The sequence below is a fragment of the Azolla caroliniana genome, unplaced genomic scaffold (genome assembly GCF_043228905.1).
Source record: "Azolla caroliniana isolate FFs.n. ecotype wild unplaced genomic scaffold, voAzoCaro1.0.p SCAF_1, whole genome shotgun sequence".
Lineage (NCBI taxonomy): Eukaryota > Viridiplantae > Streptophyta > Polypodiopsida > Salviniales > Salviniaceae > Azolla > Azolla caroliniana.
Window position 1 is genome coordinate 3,269,432 of NW_028230436.1, and position 20,268 is coordinate 3,289,699.

Here is a 20,268-nt window from a genome sequence, read left to right on the forward strand (position 1 = left end):
TAATCAACTTTGTGTGCACACACACATTGCACATGCACATTTTGACCCCACAATGGTTGGGAAGGAGAGAGGAATTGAATGGTTAAAGTTGTACCGATGCTTGTTTGTTTCTGGACTTGGTCCCCTAGTTTTTCTTTTTGTCTTTCCTTGGAGAGGGTTTTCCTACTGTTGAAATTTTCTAGAATAACTTGGGCACAAGATGATCTTGGTTTCCTCCCAATAAGGTAATCAGATGGATCGATGGATCTCTCTTCATTCTCTTCCCGTGATGTGTGTGTGCTCTTCTTGCTACCGGGAAAAACAAAACAGATTAAGTACTCTGCATAAACTTTAGGATATACATATATACATACTGAATCCCGCCTCCCCTGTTTTGATTCTCATGTACGAATAATCGGGTAGTAGGAATATATATATATATATATATATATATATTTATAGTCTTAGAAAATCCAAAAGGACATTGGAAGCTATATTTACCTCAGATCATCCCCCCCCAAATCCCCTGCAAAACTATGCCTGCTTCTCCCTCCCCTCGTTTCTGTTCGTTCCTTGCCCTGTTTGTGCTCGCCATCGCCATCGCCATCTCCCTCCTAAGTATAAACATACCAACCTTAACTAAAGAAGATCACAATTATCCAGCACTTCTCAATCTTCCGCCCCCTCCACCTCTCGTTGGCCCATGGACGCCCAACTCGATTCTCCACCTCTCCGTGAAAAGGATTGGAGATGGTCTCATACCGAAACCTGAGGACGTAGTTGCATTCGATAGCGCAGAGGATGAGGTTTTTGTGGGTTGTGAGGATGGATGGATCAAGCGCGTGAACCGATCATTCGGCACTGTCCACAATTGGGTTCATATCGAAGGGGGTCGACCCCTTGGCCTCGCTGCAGGACTCCACCATGAGCTCATCGTTTGCGATCCCCACATGGTATAGTTTTGTGTGTATATGTCTTGTCTGTCCGTATGTGTGAGACTATGTTAGCACCAGAAATATACTGCATTGAATGATGGATATGTGTGTATGCCTATGGATTATGGATGTATGGATGGATTTATGGATGTATATGGAGAGAGATAGTAGATAGATAGATAGATAGATAGATAGATTCTATTATTGTCTTGGAAGGTCAAATCCATGAGAAGGTCAAATTTGATCTATGCGACCATATAAATACATCATCTTGTATGTGACTTCTTCCTATGAAGGATGGTTACTACTTTGTAGTACAAACTCACTAGGAGAAAATATATACTGATCAGATATGATCTACATATGTATGATTTGCTCATCAATGATCAGCCATGGTTGAAAGACTGGGGAAATCTCCGATTGGCCTGTGTCCACTGCAAAGGCTAAGGTTGGTTGAAATCCGTGATAATGGTGTGCTTGTTTAATAAAATCTCCTTCAGATTCATGCAAAGTATTTAGGCCTCCTTCACCACCAAGTCAGCTCCATAGCCTGCACAGTTCTTACTACCAAGGATAATTTGACTTGGCATGGGGCAGTCCCTCTGGTTTCATTGTTAAACACATAGTTGTTTTGTAACTTTTCCAGATAAATGGAGAGAGAGAGAGAGAGAGAGCAATACATTTTTCTTCGATGTTTAGGGTTTGCTCAATGTTACTAGAGACAAGGTTGAGGTGTTAACAAATGAGTCTGATGGTCTGAAATTCAAGTAAGCTTTCTGATCCTTGCTCCGCTTTACTATATGAATGCTTAACATCTTTAGTAGTCCTAACAGCAGCCACTAATCATATATTGCTGATTTAATCTTATTTCAAGAATGTTCACGCTACAATTCTGCTAACATTTGTCCCAGTAAATCCAAAATTTTGGGTTATTTCTTATGAGTGTGCATGTTTCTTGTCGAGCATATACATTATATATGAGCTCATTCAAATTTGTTGCAATATTTGTGGCTCCTTGCTGCATGTTTGAATGCATGTGTTGTATGATCTCTTGCTCAGACTTACCGATGCAGCTGTTGTTTCTCGTGATGGTTCGATCTTTTTCACGGATGCTACTTACAAGTATTCATTTGAAGACCATTTCCTTGATATTATGGAGGGTCGACCTCATGGGCGGCTGCTCAAGTATGACCCGAAGACCCGGAGCACAATCACTCTTTTAGACAATCTTTACTTTGCAAATGGAGTTGCCCTCTCCAGCAATGAAGATTTCTTGGTGTTCTGTGAGACTACCATGTATACTCTTGCATTATTTTTACAACATGGATTTGGAATTACTTTCGCTTTTCTCTTTATAGTTTTGTTCAATGGAAATGCTTAAAAAGTTTGTGGGATTTGTTTTGTTTTTTTGTTTCGAAAGAGTTCGTTGTCAACGCTATTGGTTAAAGGGTGAAAAAGTGGGAACGGTGGGGAGGTTCATAGACAACCTACCCGCATTTCCCGACAACATAAAATATGATGGCAAAGGACACTTTTGGATTGGTCTTGTGGCAGTAAGTTGTGTTGTGTGACTTTAATTTCATTGATTTTGAGCTATGTTCAGGACAAAATGGTGTTGGCATTTGTAGGAATTTGGTTTAAATTTCTAGGGCTAAAGGTTTAATGTGTATTGGAAAATTTAATAAATCCTCCAGGGTTAAGGTTTTAAGGTGGATTAGAAGTTGGGGTAGTTTTATTTCTCCTCCTATTATTCTAAGATTGTTAACATTTAGGTTTAGGGTTAAAGCTCAATTTTAAGGCTATGGCTCTGTGCTTGTTTTGCAGACGAGATCCAATTATATGCATGTGTTATACAAATATCCTCGTCTAAAGAGTTGGGCGTCAAGTTTTCTGGAGAGAATGCTGAAAAAAATAGTGAGCAAATCAGCATTGGTCTTATGTGTGACAGAGGAAGGATTGCCCATGTTCACGCTAGGGGATCCTAATGGAGAAACCATTCGAACCGTTACCACAGCTCTTGTAGTGGGAGATGATATATACCTTGGCAGCTTCGGAGTTGATTTCCTTGGCCATCTCAAGCTTAATGAAACCACCAAAGTCTTGTCCATGTGAACAATTAGTGCAAAATATGGTGATCTGCCTAAGTGTTGCAATATTTGATGTATTTGATAGTGTAAACTCTATCTTTATCCTTGTGTTTTGCAACATTTAAATTCGGCAATGTTCCCGAAGTGTTCACTAAATTTGAGTAAGCAGCTTTTTTCACATTCTCTATAATGATTTTCTATAATTTCAATTATCAGATGCCCACTTTCCACGACTTGATCTACATGCATCATAGATAATTACATGCATTAACCAAGGATTAATTTTCGAAAGAAAAATTGGAGCTAAATCTTCCAAGGGGCAAGGGGGCAACAAAATAATTTCAATTTCAATCTTGGTGCCACACGACACAGCATATAATGATTTTTACATTGGGGAATATGTCTTGCTGCATATAATGAAAGAAAAGTGTCGGGGAGGTGGTGTACCATGTTAGTCGCAACACAAAATTGTTGTCTTTATACATGATGTACACCAATAAAGCATAACTATATATGATGGCACGGCCTGTTACATGGCTTATTGACGGAGGGTCACTCTCAGAGAATAGTTGCCTATTGAATGGAGAATCGAGAAAGGTTCTAGATGTAAAGTTTTGTAGGCATATATAAAACTTAAAGTTGTGAAAGTCATGATGGTTAGCGAAACGGCCATTTATGATTGAGCTTTATAAGATCTCGCTTGTAGTTCTTGCAATAAAGAGAACAGAACTCATAGGTTGTCCCTTTTGAAGTTATTTCTTGGTATTTCAAAAAGGTCAATGTTTATTGGGAAATCATTTGGACATTGTGAATGGGTGCATTCTCATAATTAACAGTAGTTATTCCTATAGATCGCTCTGTTGCAAGACATTGGAAGGCTGAAAAGGAATCAAAAGGTATTGGATTGTTAGGCAATGGTAGAGGACGCTAATGATTAAGCAAATAGGCATATACATAAATGAAGATAATGAATGTCGGCTACTCGGTTGTTTTGATTCAAAATGCAGGCATGGTAGGAACGTATTAATATAAAAAAGACAGCACAGTGGCACACATGGTAGGAACATATCAATTGAAAAGAAAGGACATTTCAAGCCCTTGAAGAGGAGTGTTCAGAGAGATGGATTCAGAATGGGTCTCTTTTGTTTCCAATCTAAGCAATACTAGGATTCAGCTATTTTCCTCAGATCACTCCCCCCTGGCAACACAATGCCTTCTTCATCCTCCTATTTGTTGCTTGCTCTGTTTGTGCTAATCATAGCCATAGCCATCTCCCTTCTAAATATAAATGTATCAACCTTTATCAAACAAGGCAACAATTATCCAGCAGTTCTCATTCTTCCTCCCCCGCCGCCTCTGGTCGGTCCATGGACACCCAACTCCATTCTTCGCCTCAGCGTGAAACGGATTGGAGAAGGGATCCTACGAAAACCCGAAGACGTGGTTGCATTGGATGATGAGATTTTTGTGGGTTGCGAGTATGGATGGATCAAGCGTGTGAACAGGTCATCAAGCTCTGTTCACAATTGGGTTCATATTGAAGGCGGCCGACCTCTCGGCCTCGCTACCGGGCTCCACCACGAGCTCATCGTTTGCCATTCCCACTTGGTATAGTTATCCTATGTATATATCTCTATATATGATTTTAATGCAGATTTCAATGAAGCTAGGAAACAACCAGATGGAATTTTCTTATCTAGAGAGAGAGAGAGAGAGAGAGAGAGAGAGAGAGAGAGAGAGAGAGAGAGAGAGTGCAATTCATTTATCTTTGATGTTTAGGGTTTGCTCAATGTTACTGAAGACAAGGTTGAGGTTTTGACAAATGAGGCTGATGGTCTGAAATTCAAGTAAGCTTTCCTATCCTTGTTCCTCTTTACTATATGAATGCTTAACATCTTTAGTAATCCTAACAGTAGCCACTAATCCTATAGTGCTGATTTAATCTCATTCCATGAATGTCCTCTACAATTCTGCTAAATTTTGGTCCAATATGTATATCCAAAATTTGTGGGATTATTATTCCCTATGAGTGTGCATGCTGCATTATATATATAAGCTCATTCAAATTTGTTCCGATACTTGTGGCTCCTCACGGGATGTTTGAATGCATGTGTTGCACGACCTCTTGTTCAGACTTCCCAATGCAGCTATCGTTTCTCGTGACGGTTCGATCTTTTTTACCGATGCTTCCTACAAGTATTCATTCGAAGACCATATCCTCGATATCATGGAGGCTCGACCTCATGGGCGGCTTCTCATGTATGACCCGAAGACCCGGAGCACTATCACTCTCTTAGACAATCTTTACTTTGCAAATGGAGTCGCCCTCTCCGGCAATGAAGATTTCTTGGTGTTTTGTGAGACTACCATGTATACTCTTGCATTATTTTTACAAAGTGGATTTGGAATTACTTTTGTTTTTCTCGTTATAGTTTTGTTTGATGGGATTTCTTAAAAAGTTTTTGGGATTTGTTTTGTTATCTTACTTGGAAAGGGCTCGGTGCCAACGCTATTGGTTAAAAGGTGAAAAACTGGGAACCGTTGGGAGGTTCATAGACAACCTACCCGCATTTCCCGATAACATAAAATATGATGGCAAAGGACACTTTTGGATTGGTCTTGTGGCAGTAAGTTGTGTTGTGTGACTTTAATTCCATTGATTTTGACCTATTTTGGGGACAAAATGGTGTTGGCATTCATAAGAAGTTGTAAATTGGGCTAAAGGATCATTGTGGATTAGAACTTAACAAACCCTCTATAGTTAATGTTGTTGTGTGGATTAGATGTTGGGTTAGTTTCATTTCTCCTCCTATAATTCTAAGACCATTAACCTTTAGGTTTAGGGTTAAAGCTCAATTTTAAGGCTATGTTTCCGTGCTTCTTTGCAGACGAGATCCGTTTATACAAATATGTTAAACAAATATCCTCGTCTAAAGAGTTGGGTGTCAAGTTTGGCGGTGAGAATAATGAATCAAACAGCATTGGTCTTATGTGTGACGGAGGAAGGAGTGCCCATGTTCACATTAGGGGACTCTAGTGGAGAAACCATTCGAACCGTTACCACAGCTCTAGTAGTGGGAGATGATATATACCTTGGCAACATGGGAGTTAATTTCCTTGGCCACCTCAAGCTTGATGAAATCACCAAACTATTCTCCATGTGAACAATTAGTGCCATATATAGTGACATTCCAAAGTGTAGAAAAGTTTGAGGTCTTGGATGGTGTAAGCTACCTTTATCCTCGTGAATTCAACATTGAAAGTTGGTGAGATTCCCAAAGTGTTCATTAAAATTGAGTTTGTAGATTTTCCACATTTTCTATAATTTCAATGACCATGCGACCATTTTCCACTAATTGATTAGATAAGTGGCATAAATAATTACACACATTAATCATGGATCAATTCGTGAAGCATAATTAGGAGGGAAATCTTCACAAGGGGTTAACAAGTAATTTCCGTTTGTGCTACTCTACACACCCTAACTGTCTATGTTGTCGATTACTAGTATTGGATAACATGTTTGTTTGTTTGAAGTGCATGTAATTGAAAGCAGGTTTGATCGGATTCCTTGGTCAATAACACAACATACCTATCCAATATGTGATATACGTTTTAGTGCTTCCAAATGGAAGGGCATTACATTTTTCTTGAGATTCACATGGACCTTGATATAAGGCTTTACATGAGATTATATTGTCTTGCTGCATATAATAAAAGGGAAGTGTTCGAAAGGTAGTGTGACATGAAATTGGTGGTAGGTCCTACTGAGGAGACATGATCTTGCAATGGTTGATGATAGGACCCATGTTAGCTTGATAATTATAATTGTGCACACCAATAAAGCATAAGATAGATCACACATGCATTAATGAGTTGTATAGTAATAAGTGACCACACTACTACAAATGTGAAATGTCCCGCAAGAATAACCTTAATTTGGTTTGATCAAAGAAACAATCTATTTTATAGAGCATAAAATGATTAAATCTTGTTTAATTCTCATCTCCTTTTGTTGAGAGGTCTTTTTTCATCTCCTCTTGTGAAAATTTGTGGACAAAGCGTTATTTCTGAGTTCGGAGATTGTTGATTTAAAGTGGAAAGAAAGACTTTTGGGATTTAAAAAAATTGAAAACATCTATTTTTTACCATATTTTTATATTTTTTAGTGTTATTTTACTTGTTACGAATTTTCGATTATCTTTCGACAAAAAGCATAGACTTTGGAAATGCTTTTTTGTACATAAACAAGCTAGGACGTTGCTGGTTTAAAAGTCATTTGACCCAAAATAAACTATTCCTTGCTTTTAGCCTTAAAATATGACATCGCCTTACCTCTACCTTGGGGTGTCACCGTGTCTATGTGACAAGAATCAGTCGATTGATCTTTTGTTGTTTTCAAAAGCCCTCATGGTAGTTTTGCTCCAAGCTTTGCAAGGTGTTGAATTTGCATCCTGTTTCAAAGAATATGCTGCTCTTTTAACATTTACTTTCAATCATGGCTGCAATTTGAAAGGGGTTCCACCCACTTATTCTCTTGGGCACTAGTACTGATTGCTTGCTATATATGTTCACAGATTTCAAGTATTAGTTCAGCTCTCTTTACACTAATGCAATAATCTTTCAAGGGCAATTGAAAAAGAACACATTATATTGTTGAATATGGTAATTCCCATTAAATCATTTATCAGAACATGGAATGTAAAACAAGTCTTTACATACTGCTTTGAGAGCTTTGGAACAGCATTTGTGAATTTTACAAAGAAATAAAAAAATGTGGACCATTTGAGTTGCGCTATTGATTTGTGTATGCTTCGCTTTCTCCTCCCTTTATTTTTAGAGAGTTGTCTAAAGCATGCATGTGATAAATGTATGGTAGCTAAAAAGACTGTAGTAATTAGTTCACATCAAAGTGATGTGCTTTGCCAATATCCTTACACCAGCACGATTGTTAACATTGAATGTGTAGAAACCAAAGCCAACATTGATAATGGATCCATGAGGAATTACATCTCTGAACATTGAGGTATTAACTGGATCAATAGATATTTCCTGAAGTCCATCCGAGGTTGATCTATAAAACTTAGTAGTGTAAGTTGCTGAAGATCCTAGCCCCTTCGTACCAATGCTGAAAATGCCAAAGAAATCACATTATAAATAACTCACAGACTTGAATGAAGAACTTGAATAGACAACTAATAATTAAATTATTACCTCATGCGTGCTGCCCAAGATCCCATGTCATTTCGCAAGGCAGGTAACCATTCGATGTCTCTAGTCTCAGATGACATACTGCTTTTCACCAGATCCTCACATTTACATATCACTTCAAGGGTCTCTTTAGAAGGTTCCATCAATACTGAGAATCGAGGCCGACCTTTCTCATCAAGAGCATATAAAGGGTTAACAGTGAATCGGATTCGAGCATTAAATTCCATTAACTGTAGCGGGTAACCTTTATATGATAGAACCTTCTTGCACCCTAGAGGGGAGAGTTCTTCCAATACTTCTAAAGAGGCAAGGTCAATGTTTCTTGGCAATACAAAGGGTGGGCAGTGATTACTATGTGATTCTTCTCTGCTCATAGAAACTTCGGCTATATCATTCTCCCCTTCATTGTCAACATTTTCAGCCTTCTGTAGAGCTTCTGAATGATGCTCTATTCTTATAGTAGCAGGGTTCGATACATCTACACTTTGTCTACCTTCATGTGATAAATTATTCTCAGCTGGATCATCTACCATCAAACACTTCTGAAAATCTTCAGATAGAGCGGTTTCACAAGCACTGCAGACTGCTGAATACTGTTCTCTTCTGGCAATACAATCCTCTGATACTAGCTCTTTTTGTAAACCTTTTGATAAACCATTCTCAATACAAGTCTTCACAGCTAGCCCAACTTTGGGTATATTATGAGGAGAGTTATCTTGTGTGACTTTAGCATTATTCTCTTTTCCATTGACGTCTTCATATGTTTCCAATATCTTCTCCCCATTATCTTTTGTAAGGCAACCAGATACCGGAACGGCTTTAATATCCACATCATCTTTAGAAGTACCACATGATTGCCAATGTTTAATTTCATTAGTAATACTATTCTGTCTTCCCATTGTGTTACTTAAACTGCTATTTGACGCATATTCGGACTCAAAGATAGTCGAGTTTCTAGATAACCCTGACACTTCCCCTTTATACTTTACAGCAGACCTACATAGAATTGTTGACTGCTTTGATGTCGATCTCAAAACAGGACTCTCACTCTGAGTAGGGAAAATATGGGGGAAGTTTGATTCCTACATGGAATCAGATAAAAACACATTGAAACCTTTTGTTCTTGGCATAAGATAGAGGCCATTTTCCAAAAAACACATTCATGGAGTGGTCTCAGCAGTTTGGGCCCTTGGCCTATAAACTATAGGCCAGAACTTCAAATTACCACTCCCCTCATTTTTCCAAAAATGACAAATCAATAAAAGAAAGGAAATTAAGGGCAAAAACTCACCAAAAACATCAGGGTTGCGCAGCTCCGAAGCACATCAACATTCATCCGTACATCTGCTAAGCTTCTGCAAGATGAATATTACAACCAAATATAATCGCAAAGATATAGCAAGTGTCTGAGTTGACAAAATACCTGCAAAGAGGAAAATTTACCTGTGTTCTTGCTTTCCATATCCACAGTAATTAGCAAGTGATTCCAACTGCAATTAGAATGGCCAACAATATTAGATAGAGGGTGTATGCAAGACTTCTATATATTTTGTGCTCTCCATATAGATAGGTGGCTAGACCTTGTAATTCCCAGCACGCTTTCCAAAGGTCTTCTTCAAAAGAGGATAAGTATCTATGATTCCAGATGGCTGTGGAGGAGGGTGGCCGATCTCAGAAAAAGCTTCTTGGATGCGAAGATTGTCAAATTTCAAAATGTTATGCCCTGCCCAAATATGGCCTATAGAAAAGTGAAAGAACCCATCAGAAAGCAAGCCTTGATATATCCTGGAGAAGTTAGAAACCATCAGAAAACAAAATTTTATATGTACTGCAAGAAAAGAGACCATGAGGAAACAACCAGAAAAAAACATGTCAGGGAATACACCAGGATATGACCTGAGAGGGAGAATTCATCAGAGAACTAGCAAGGATATGAGAGAGCACTATCATGAAATAAGCATAAAGTTAGCACTACTCGCAATTCTAATCACAACACTAATTACTATAATTAGCAGTGACGAAAATTCTAATAGCAATACTAAACGATGTGTCGGCACATGATTTTCCAACGTGATCTAGATGCAAGCTACTCTTTTTCATGCTATGTCTTGCAGACACGAAGATTTAATCCAAATCGAAACAGGGGAAAGGCCCCAATATAAATGAGAAAACTAAAAAAAGAGAGAAACAGGAGTAAATAGACCGAGTAGAAAACAAGCCAGAAAGAACCCATGAGAAGAAAAGCCAGAGGAAGGTCCAACAATTGAGAAGAACATGAAGATGAAGATGAAGATGAAGACGAAATACTAACCGTGGAGGATGGAATAGATGTCGTCCGCTACATCAGCAAATGCAGGAGCATCAGCAACCGTGTGGCGTGTGATCCCGTTGCAATCGGTAGTCCGGCGATTTACAGAAGAAGGGTCCTTTGGACGGACAAGGGTGTGGAAGGAAAGGAGTTCGCTGAGCCCTCGGGTGTCCAGAACCACAGCCGCGAATTCCAGGAGCTGATAGCCTTGACCAGACCTGGTGGGCACCGTCGTCTCCACGTCGAAAAATACGAGCTTCTTTCCGTCTCTGTCTCCTTCATCGTCTTTCTGAGCCATGGCTATGTGCTCCATGAATGACCTGAAGAAGGGGGGAAAGGGAAGGATTACCTACAGATAGTTTATATATGTAATAATAATGTATGTACGTATATGTATGTAGAGCACTGCAGGGTATGCTTTCCTTTAACCAGAAGCTACCATTGTTTTGGATGACTTGCAATATGTATGTATATACATAGACATATGTATATACTGTACTCTTTACGTATATACTGCAAGTCATCCAAGCTTATACATACATACATATATGTATGTACATATATACATATACATATACTGTTATACATATTCATATACATATACATGTGTGTGTACACCTCGCCATGTCAGATACCATAAAGGAAGATTCAAGATTCCCTCGGGATCACAGTGGTTGTCAAGAAAGAATGGAACTTTCATTAACATACCCTCCTCCCTTTTATGCCTTTCTCTATGTTCTTCTGCCTAATCAAAAGGATGGTCGGGTGAATGCCACGAGGAAGGCCAATTCGCAATGATGGCATGGTCTAATAGATACCAACGTGATGAGTTGAGGCATATATGGTAGACAAGTTTCCAAATGATGGGTCTCAACATGAGATCCCTTTCCTAGATACTTAATGAAAATGGGCACATTTCTCTCCCTCAAAAATGGCATTACGGTCTTATTTGTCCTTTGCGTAAATGCCACCAACATATTGTGGTATTCCAAGATTGTCCCTTTACAATGAAGTCAAATAAATACTCAAAGCAAATATCCTTTACTTTTTGGGAGGGCATCATCTTCTAGATGAATATTTTGGTAGTTGTTATATGTATTTCCTATGGTGTTAAATTTGTCACTATTAAAAAAGAGATTAATCCACTATGTACGCATTTCGTTCATATATGATAGTATAATATACTTTTCATAAACTTTTGAGAACTTATTTATGAAACTAGCACATCCAATGGTTCTCATATCTGTATATTGCTAACACATTGCATGTAGATATGTTATGAATGCAATGTTTACCAATGACAATATCGCACATAACATCTTGTTTAGGTTTATTATATCCTTTAGAGAAGGTTGGATAAATATGCTCTCTCAAGTGGAATTCCATTATTTTAGAGTTTGTTGTGAATCTCAATGTCATACAAAAGGACTGTGCATTCTTTTTAGGGATAATCAATGGCATGAGTCTCTTGAAGCCAAATAAAAGCACCCACTTTCTCTTAAACTTTTTAGAAATAACTTTGCTTGTGACTTCAATCAAGCTCAATGACACACATTTGTAGGCCCACACAAACAAACATCACATTTCTAAGAATACTAAGGTTAACTAACGAGACAAATCAGAGTTTCCAATTTCAAAGAAACACAATTCCTGTTTCACATTATATCACATTTATTCATCTATTAAAAAAAAAGGGGCAAAAATGATTTGGCGGTACACATAAATCAATATGCAATACCTATCTGCACACACACATATGTAATCGGTTATGGAATTCTTCAATATATAGGGAAACTTTGTAGGAGGTCACCCATCTTGGTGGTGGCCACACCCAGAAATTTTAAGGTGATAGGGGCCTCGGCTCTATATTCAGCTTGCAGACTTTTGCGTTATGCATGATTAGGTTGTTCGAATTTTCATAGAACTTTAAAGATCCTCGGAATGACATTTGAGATCACAACTTGGCATAACCCCATTTGATGCTAATATTCCGCTTTTCATGTGACTAGAATTTTACAAAAATCTTTGATACGATGCAGAAATGTCATGGGGTTGTATACACACAACATCCGATTTCCCTAAATCATGGCAATGATGAATGGCATTGTAAGAAATCATCTTGGATTCACGATAAGCATATGCTGAAACAACCATTTCTTCATTATGGCATTGTTCTTTGTAGCCATCTAACCAGATCCATTTGTGCGATTATTTAACAGCTCACACATTAGCCATATGAATGACCCATTATACATTTGTTCTCACCACTTGGAAGTTCTAATGTCTAGAAAACGGAATATATGCAAGGCCAAATAATGGACCTTCTGTTTATGATCGGCTGGATTGGCCGTTTTTTCATTTTAGTGGCTTCACCATGGGGATGGATCCAAGATGATTCATTCTGGCTTGCTTCATCACTGTCATTCATGACTAAACACAGCAAAAAGCTACTTTGCATGTTTCACGATAAAAATAGATCAGATGACCTATTCTTGGGTAAAACAACTGTCATTACTGATCACTAGCGACATCAAAGATCCTTGGTATGTTTCAAAAAATTCAAGAAAGAATTGAGTGAGCATAAAACCAGATCCATTCTTGTTTGTTTTACCACTCTATTATGACTACTGGACACCTCAAAGGTCTTTACTATGTTTCCAGATCACGGAGGAATGGAGCATCACAACAGATCCATTCTTGCTTCTTTTCTCTCTCATTGATGTCTACTGTCCACATCAGACACTAAAACATTGTATGAAGAATGGCCATAAGACCAGATCTATTCTTGCTTGCTTTTTGCATCATCAGGATGTAATCTCGAAATAACATCTAATTGCTGGCTCTCATTTAGTTGTGGTAGAGAATTGTTTTGCAAACAATAATATATGCCCTTCATCAGTATTCTTCTTCGTACCGGGGTGCCAATGCATTACTTGCCACATCAAAGACTACAATTTTTGTATGAAGAGTGATAACAATGAAACCATGTCCATTTCTTGCATGTTTTGAACCACTCTCATTCATGACCAGTACCAATTAGTCTGCAGCAGAAGACTACTACTTCCGTATGCATGTACCCACATGATTTAAGAGGAAATCGCCCATTGGGTTCATTGTTAGTAATTACATCTCATTACTTCGTTGTATGTTGCATTAATGTTATTTCAGAATTGAAAAAGAAGATAAATTGAGAGAGAGAGAGAGAGAACCAACCATGTAGGGACTGATTGCTTTAGCATTGTGGAGGATTGAACTTGAGCTTCTTCTTCCCCCCTACTTCCCTCTTTATCCTTCTTTTGCTTATCTTGAGTCAGCTGCAGAAGAGGATACTCAACGCAGCTACAAAGATCCACAAGGATTCAGAGACAACTAGAATTTGGCCAGAGTTAAGATGTGGGTTACCCATACCTCATCCAGGACAAGCGGTTGAAAGTCACCTCTGCCTTTGCAGAAGAAGAAAGATCGGCCAAAACGAGGGTTCATTCCGAGCCTCTTGGCCAATCTAGGATTCATCCAACAAGAAGAAGTAGAAGAAAGAACAATATGTTGGCTTATCTGCGGTTTCCAATGAGAAGAAGAAGAAGAAGAAGAAGAAGAAGAAGAAGAGTAGCCATTGTTGAGATACCTGTTCAGAAGAAGCGAGGGAGGAGGAGAAGAAATCATTCTTATGAGTGATGATGGTGATGGTGATGGTGATGATGCTTTGAATAGCACCCAAGAAGCTACCCCTACGGCGATCATCTCTGTCTCTGTCACTCTCCCCCCCCTTTCTCTGTATAAATCTCATCCTTTTCCTCGTCAACGGTTTATAACTTCTTTTCATACGTTTCATCCTTCTTCTTGCCATGCCATGCCATGCCATGCCAAGCAAACTCCCATGGACATGAGATGATGAGAAGGAAGAAGAAGAAGAAGAAGATACCCCTAGGCAATTGTAGTTCAATTGGTATAGATTATTTGACATGTCACAAGGAGACCACCATGCTTTAACCAACACCTTCCGTAGCCATGGCAAAGTTGTGCTTACGGTGAGTGAACTTTGATCTCGGGTCCATTGGCCTGTAAAAACTTGGTTGTACTTATGGGCAATGTACAACCCTAATGGCAAAGAAGAATAAGAAACATAAAAAAAGAGATAATAACAAGCGTCACGGTTGATCATCGTGACCACTTTATCTAACAATGATTATAATGTTATTTTTTGTGTCCTAATATGATCATTATGTGAATGTATGTGGTGAAATGATGTTTGAGATGGAGGTGATTGGAGTTCATACCCAAGGTTTCATTTGTGTTGTGAAATGATGCCATGCTACAAGAAAGTTTGACCAATGTATCTTGGTGTACTTGTGGTCTCCTATGTCATTGGCATTCCTTTGCTTGCTCTGTGGTAGAGAGAGAGAGAGAGAGAGAGAGAGAGAGAGAGAGAGAGAGAGAGAGATTGATTTGCCTATATGAACGTACTTTAGGCCCTACATTCCACATTGGCATCTTGTAAATTAAGAGAATATGTATGGAGTAATAGAGGTGATAAAGTTTGGACTCGAACCCAAGACTAGGGTAACCTAATTACCAAAGACAATGAGCAAGAGAGAGCACATTTGTGGGTCATAAAGTACAACAAGATTGAGTGCTTGTAGTTCTAATCTTTACAATTGGGAATTGAAAACCTTGTTGTCACATGTGGCAATGCAAGTTCACCATGCTTATAGAGCATCAAGAGATTGCATTCCCAGTGGTCCTTTTTAGAGGAGAGACCATGTACACATGAATAAATCATTGTTATTATTGAGGGGTTACGTAGGTGAGTTTTAATTTTTAATCAAAGTGTTATCGTAGACACATTTTGCCCTTTTGCCTTGGGTATACAAACCCATGACATAGCTAAGTTCAAGTGGATTTTCTAATTTACATGTTTTTTGATTGGTTGCCAACCATCGAATGGAACTTCCTTGGCAACAAATGTAAACCCATATCATCACCTAATGGCAGGCCCAACTTCCTAGTTCCCTATATTCCAAGTATTGAACCCACAGACATGTTCACACTTATCGTGGTTGAAGAGTGGAGCTCGAAGGTTAGAGACCTCTCTTGCATAACTCCACAAAGATAACAATTATTTCACTAGGAGATGATTGATTTCAACATTGAGTAAGTGTGAGTTATAGCAATAGAAAACTAAATCTCATTTGATAATGACCGTGATTGCATGCCCATGCATGCCATGAGATGTTTGTGAGTAATGGGGGTCATGCTTATTTGGTAAGCATATTAACAATTCAGTATATGATCATGATAAAAATTTGGCAGCAATTGAAGACATCATTCTTTGGAAGCTCACCTTTAAAGAAGCGTGAATAACAACAATAGCTCATATGTTTTGGAATTTAGTGGAACCATTTTTTAAATTGACAATCCACAAGCTTATTCTTTTGATTTTGATTTGTCACACCAATTATTTGAAGAGTACGTTTCGTCAAAAAGATTAACACCCATCCTACGAGCAAGCAAACACGGATCGTCAAGTTGAGACTTTCATTACAATCCCAAAATTCGGAGGGTGCGCTCCACACGTCTTATGTCAATCAACTTTATCTTTTGCTTACATTTTGGCTTTCAATAATGAGGGAAACTTACAATTTTGTCTTTCATGCCCCTGTTTTTTATAAGGTCTACAAAATAACATACAGCTTTATAAACATTGTATGTCTGTCAAGACTCAATAGTATTGGGAATAATAAATAGTATTGACGAACATGCTATCACTAGCAAAAACAGCCCAAAAGAGGCAGAGGCGCAAATTTTCAATGCAGAATGGCGATAGTCACGAAGATGTCGTGGTGAATATTGGAAAAGAATATGCTTACATAAATGCCATCGTCCATATATACCTATCTACACTAAAGAGGGAGAGGCGGGCCAATTGCTTACAGATCACAAAGAGGCTCTGACATGGTGAAAGGTTCGAATCTGATATGGCATAATCTTTGGGTTTTTCCGCTCATAATTAATAAATTGGTGCATGTATGTGTCTGTTGTTAGTGCACACACATCATACATAATATACATCGCTTATATTCAATAACATGCATACAATGTTTTTCGGGCATACACTATAAATGCACAACGCATATAACCCATCTGGGCATAGACAGCACATCACATCATGCATGCATAATACACATGTGCCCATTTGCGCATTCCAGCGCACACCATATACATATAATACACACGTGCCCATTTGAGCATTTAATGCACAAATCATATATACATATAATATACAAGCCACTTCCATTGCTTCCTTCCCGCCGGATTATATCATTTTCTTTGCTCACATTGCTTTGCCTACTGGAATGTGAAATAAAAAACCTGTTTGCCATTCAATTCGTTTCTTCCAAATGGAAATCTATGGATGCCATTTTGCGCAAATCGAAAAGCTGTTCAAACACTCTTTCTTCAATGTGTTTTTCGCTTAGCCTGATACCACAAACTATCGCTTTTCATGTAGCAAGAGACAAAAGGAGGGCAGTGCCTCGCTTAATCCAATGATCAGGAGAGTGTGATCCTGTCTTCAATGTGACGTAGAGCAAAAAGCTCGGCCGCTCACGCGAGCCAGTGCGGATTGGGTACAAGTATAATGGACACATGTAAGTACCTTTTATTGCTTTCTTCTTGCTTACCACTGGCTTGAAATGTATGATTGGCATTGGGACAATGAGCTCCATAGGATGAGGCTCCTAGATAAGACAAATGTAAGGAAATGAGAAAATGACATTATGAAATTGTGGAGCTGTTTATGATGCGTTTAAACTCAGATGCATAAAAAAGGCTGTTGCTTAAATCACCTAAAACGCAAGTTGTTGTTGAATATTAATTACTAGCCTATAGGAATCAAGCATATACAATAGGGAAATGCAATGGGCTGCTATTAGAATGTATGCAAAGCAACACAAAATGCAAGATTTTCAATTGAATACTTGTTACTAGTGTATAGCAATGGAGTGTATGATAGCAACAAACTGAACTCTCAACAATCTGTCTCTACCTTAAAAGTTGACAAGTTTCATTTCATGGTTAAAGGGGATATGATATATACTTGAAATGTTGGTTTTGGCATTGACTCTGAGAGGCAGTCTCTTCTTATCAATACCAGTGTTACACTGGACTCGAGATCATGATGGGAGAGGCAATATAATTATTAGCAGCAATGTGTATAGCTTATAGAGTGTGTTTTTTGTAGAATTCATTTTCCATGATGAAAACCAGCCATGCCTTATCTTCTATGCATATTTTTCTTCTTATAAATTCAATGAAACCTTGTGCTTTTACTCATCAGTCAAGATGTAACATGGAGAGCAAGCTCACCTTGAGACATTCATTCTCCCTGTCCCAGCCTGCACCTTCTAGGAAGAGCCCCTTTACGTAAACACCATCTTTGGCTGATTCATTGATATCATTCTCATCCTTGTTCACAATGGAGAATTCCCATGAAAGAGAGTCAATTGGCACAAGGTTTCGACGTGCAGTCATCTGCATCACAGCTGTCAAAAAGTCTGCAGGATATGTGAAACCTGCCAGCCAATATACAACTGGGTATGTTCCCTCAGCCCATGCCTTCAGCTCTGCTATCCTTTGTAGAAGATCTCTTGTCCATGAACCTAGTGGTTTAAGTGTTGGGTAGCTCCTGCCATCATAGACAAGGTATAACACTGAGATAAATTCTGGTAAGAAAATATTAAATAAATACAATATTAGTTAATCAAAGATTAAGAGAGAAAGGCCCCAGCTCATAATAATGAATTTGATGAATAGAAAACTTGGGGCACATGTACACACAATTAATGATTTACAACTAATCCCGTATTTTCAGCTTATGTTATGCTTAAGTAAAATATATCTGGTTCTCCTAATCTTTATTCCCATTTAAATTTAATGTCTTTTCTATGTGTACCCGTATCAAGATGTTAAAAAAGCAAGGAGATAAAAATGTAAGTTCCTTGTCAGTGAGACTGATCCTGTATTACATTAGCGAGTTCAACTTTCTAGTTGTTATCTGCAGAGTGCATATTTTTTGGATGTATGTCAGCCATGGAGAGCACTGTATAAGAAGCCACTTTATTCTTGTTTATGGTTTTTGCAGAGTAAGTTTGATGAATGCTACAAAGGGCTTACTTGATCCATTTGGCTGGAACTTTTGACTCAGAGAACGCCTTATGCATAGTTTCCAGTTCTAATGACATGACAACAAGACCCTGGATGCCTTTCTGCAGATTCGCACAAGATTCATGTATTTGCTTGAGTAAGATGTTGTAGCGCTCTATTTCTTGAAATAAAACAGTATGCAGTGCTGATGGGTCTCCAGACTTCTGAAGTTGTATATCTGCAAGATCCAACGGTTCTGGGACCTGGATATGATTTATGCGATGAATTAGAGAATTGGGATGATCAGATAAAAATAGAGGATACATTTGAAATAAGTTGCTCACCTGTTGAAGAAGATCAGTAGCAATGTTCATAACAGTTTCTTCTTGAGTCAACCCTCCTTTACTGCTTGTGGCCTTTGGCTGTAAACTAGCAATTGTTACTAACATTAGCTTGCTAGCCGAGAGTTGTGATGCTATGTCTGCATTTGTATGCTGCCCAAATGCCTCTGGCCTATCTATTATAGGCCAGGTCTGTATGAACTCTCGATGTGATTGAAGGTTTCCATCATCAGGAATATGATAGATTGGGATTGTTGATAATGGAAAGTTTGCAACAGAAACTGCCTCTTGGCAGTAAAATTGATTCAAGTAAGAACTGAGCACACGGCGATCTATCTCATCTGTGACACGGCCACCATAGTTTGCTTCTGATATTAAGAATTTTAATGCATCAAACGGAGTTACTTCATATGCATCCAGATAGGTTTTTAGGAGGTCATCAGACACCTGCAAGCAACCATATATAGGGTCACCATATGTATGGGGTCCACAATAGCATTATTAGTTTATAAATATTGAATGTCATCACATACCTGGAAATCTGTATCATTAAAGTCATATGGAATGTTGAGACCTAATGTGCCAAATTTTCGACGTTCCAAAAGCACACTATGGAAATAAGCAAGGGAAAAGAAGAGTTTTTGGTACTTTTCCTGTGCCTTGCATTTCTGGAAAGATTCTTCTGAGGTCTGATTATACAATCTGAGTACATTTGCACGTAAACCCTGTGAATTTGGCCCATAAGGTTTAGAAACGTCGACAATAATCTTCTATGAATGATAATAATGTTCATTACAAGCTTCACCTTTGGTGGCTCTGCTGTCATCTTCACACTGCGCTGCAGGATAGAAATAGGGAATTTGTCATTGGGCTCACTGGAAAGCCATAAACGGAACATTTCGTGAGGGTTACTTTTCTCTAAACCCTGAATCACTTTCTCAAGATGGGGAAGCCAGCTTGTCATGAGATGACAATTTGCCAAAAAGACCCACCCACCAGTTTTGGCCTGCAACAAGGTAGTCTTTTAAGCACTAGAATCTGATTGGTGGTTTTCTAAGTTAAAGATAAACATGTGTTGAGGAGCAAAATCGAAACATACAAACTCTTGGATAAGTTTAATGGCTATTGGTCCTTGTCCTTGTCCAAGAGCTACTGAATGGAAGCGGTCTGGTAATAAACCTTTTGAGCCTGCAAACTGCTGAAGTGAGGTTGTTGGATCAACTCCTGCGAAAAATTATGGAACAAGATAACGAGAGTTAAAAAAC

General features: G+C 38.5%; 4 protein-coding genes across 8 annotated transcripts in view; 2 read left to right on the forward strand and 2 right to left on the reverse strand.

The window, feature by feature from the left end:
- The first annotated feature begins 450 nt into the window (after positions 1–450).
- On the forward strand, positions 451–3,179 carry LOC147868366 (protein STRICTOSIDINE SYNTHASE-LIKE 5-like). Its single transcript, XM_087318356.1, has 5 exons — positions 451–932; positions 1,614–1,681; positions 1,974–2,210; positions 2,335–2,467; positions 2,739–3,179. Exons 1-5 carry the CDS (start codon positions 516–518, stop codon positions 3,024–3,026), a joined length of 1,143 nt encoding a protein of 380 aa, XP_087174482.1. The 5' UTR covers positions 451–515; the 3' UTR covers positions 3,027–3,179.
- Positions 3,180–3,862: 683 nt separating this feature from the next.
- LOC147868367 (protein STRICTOSIDINE SYNTHASE-LIKE 5-like) lies at positions 3,863–6,220 on the forward strand. 2 transcript variants are annotated; one of them, XM_087318367.1, is made up of 5 exons: positions 3,911–4,609; positions 4,781–4,848; positions 5,135–5,371; positions 5,496–5,628; positions 5,890–6,220. In XM_087318367.1, exons 1-5 carry the CDS (start codon positions 4,211–4,213, stop codon positions 6,163–6,165), a joined length of 1,113 nt encoding a protein of 370 aa, XP_087174493.1. In that variant the 5' UTR covers positions 3,911–4,210; the 3' UTR covers positions 6,166–6,220. The 2 variants fall into 2 exon arrangements, with proteins under 2 accessions (XP_087174500.1, XP_087174493.1); XM_087318374.1 differs by lacking the exon at positions 5,135–5,371 and having other exon boundaries at positions 3,863–4,609.
- Positions 6,221–7,649: 1,429 nt separating this feature from the next.
- Positions 7,650–14,354, reverse strand: LOC147868368 (uncharacterized). Of its 4 annotated transcripts, none has more exons than XM_087318411.1 (9): positions 14,146–14,354; positions 13,929–14,075; positions 13,734–13,834; positions 10,524–10,840; positions 9,793–9,950; positions 9,656–9,702; positions 9,504–9,567; positions 8,216–9,294; positions 7,650–8,129 (listed from the first exon to the last, which is right to left on the reverse strand). In XM_087318411.1, exons 1-9 carry the CDS (start codon positions 14,350–14,352, stop codon positions 7,904–7,906), a joined length of 2,346 nt encoding a protein of 781 aa, XP_087174537.1. In that variant the 5' UTR covers positions 14,353–14,354; the 3' UTR covers positions 7,650–7,903. The 4 variants fall into 4 exon arrangements, with proteins under 4 accessions (XP_087174537.1, XP_087174553.1, XP_087174545.1 ...); XM_087318427.1 differs by having other exon boundaries at positions 13,929–14,022; positions 14,146–14,351; XM_087318419.1 differs by having other exon boundaries at positions 13,929–14,351.
- A 2,221-nt stretch (positions 14,355–16,575) lies between these two features.
- Positions 16,576–20,268, reverse strand: part of LOC147868369 (dynein-1-beta heavy chain, flagellar inner arm I1 complex-like) — a 46,558-nt gene continuing 42,865 nt past the window's right edge. Inside the window, exons 66-72 of the mRNA XM_087339543.1 lie at positions 20,103–20,227; positions 19,809–20,009; positions 19,537–19,728; positions 19,007–19,450; positions 18,693–18,925; positions 17,886–18,204; positions 16,576–17,257 (exon numbers count right to left, since the gene is read on the reverse strand). Coding sequence (XP_087195669.1) covers positions 17,021–17,257; positions 17,886–18,204; positions 18,693–18,925; positions 19,007–19,450; positions 19,537–19,728; positions 19,809–20,009; positions 20,103–20,227 — 1,751 coding nt within the window. The 3' untranslated portion in view covers positions 16,576–17,020. The remainder of the gene's footprint in view (positions 17,258–17,885; positions 18,205–18,692; positions 18,926–19,006; positions 19,451–19,536; positions 19,729–19,808; positions 20,010–20,102; positions 20,228–20,268) is intronic.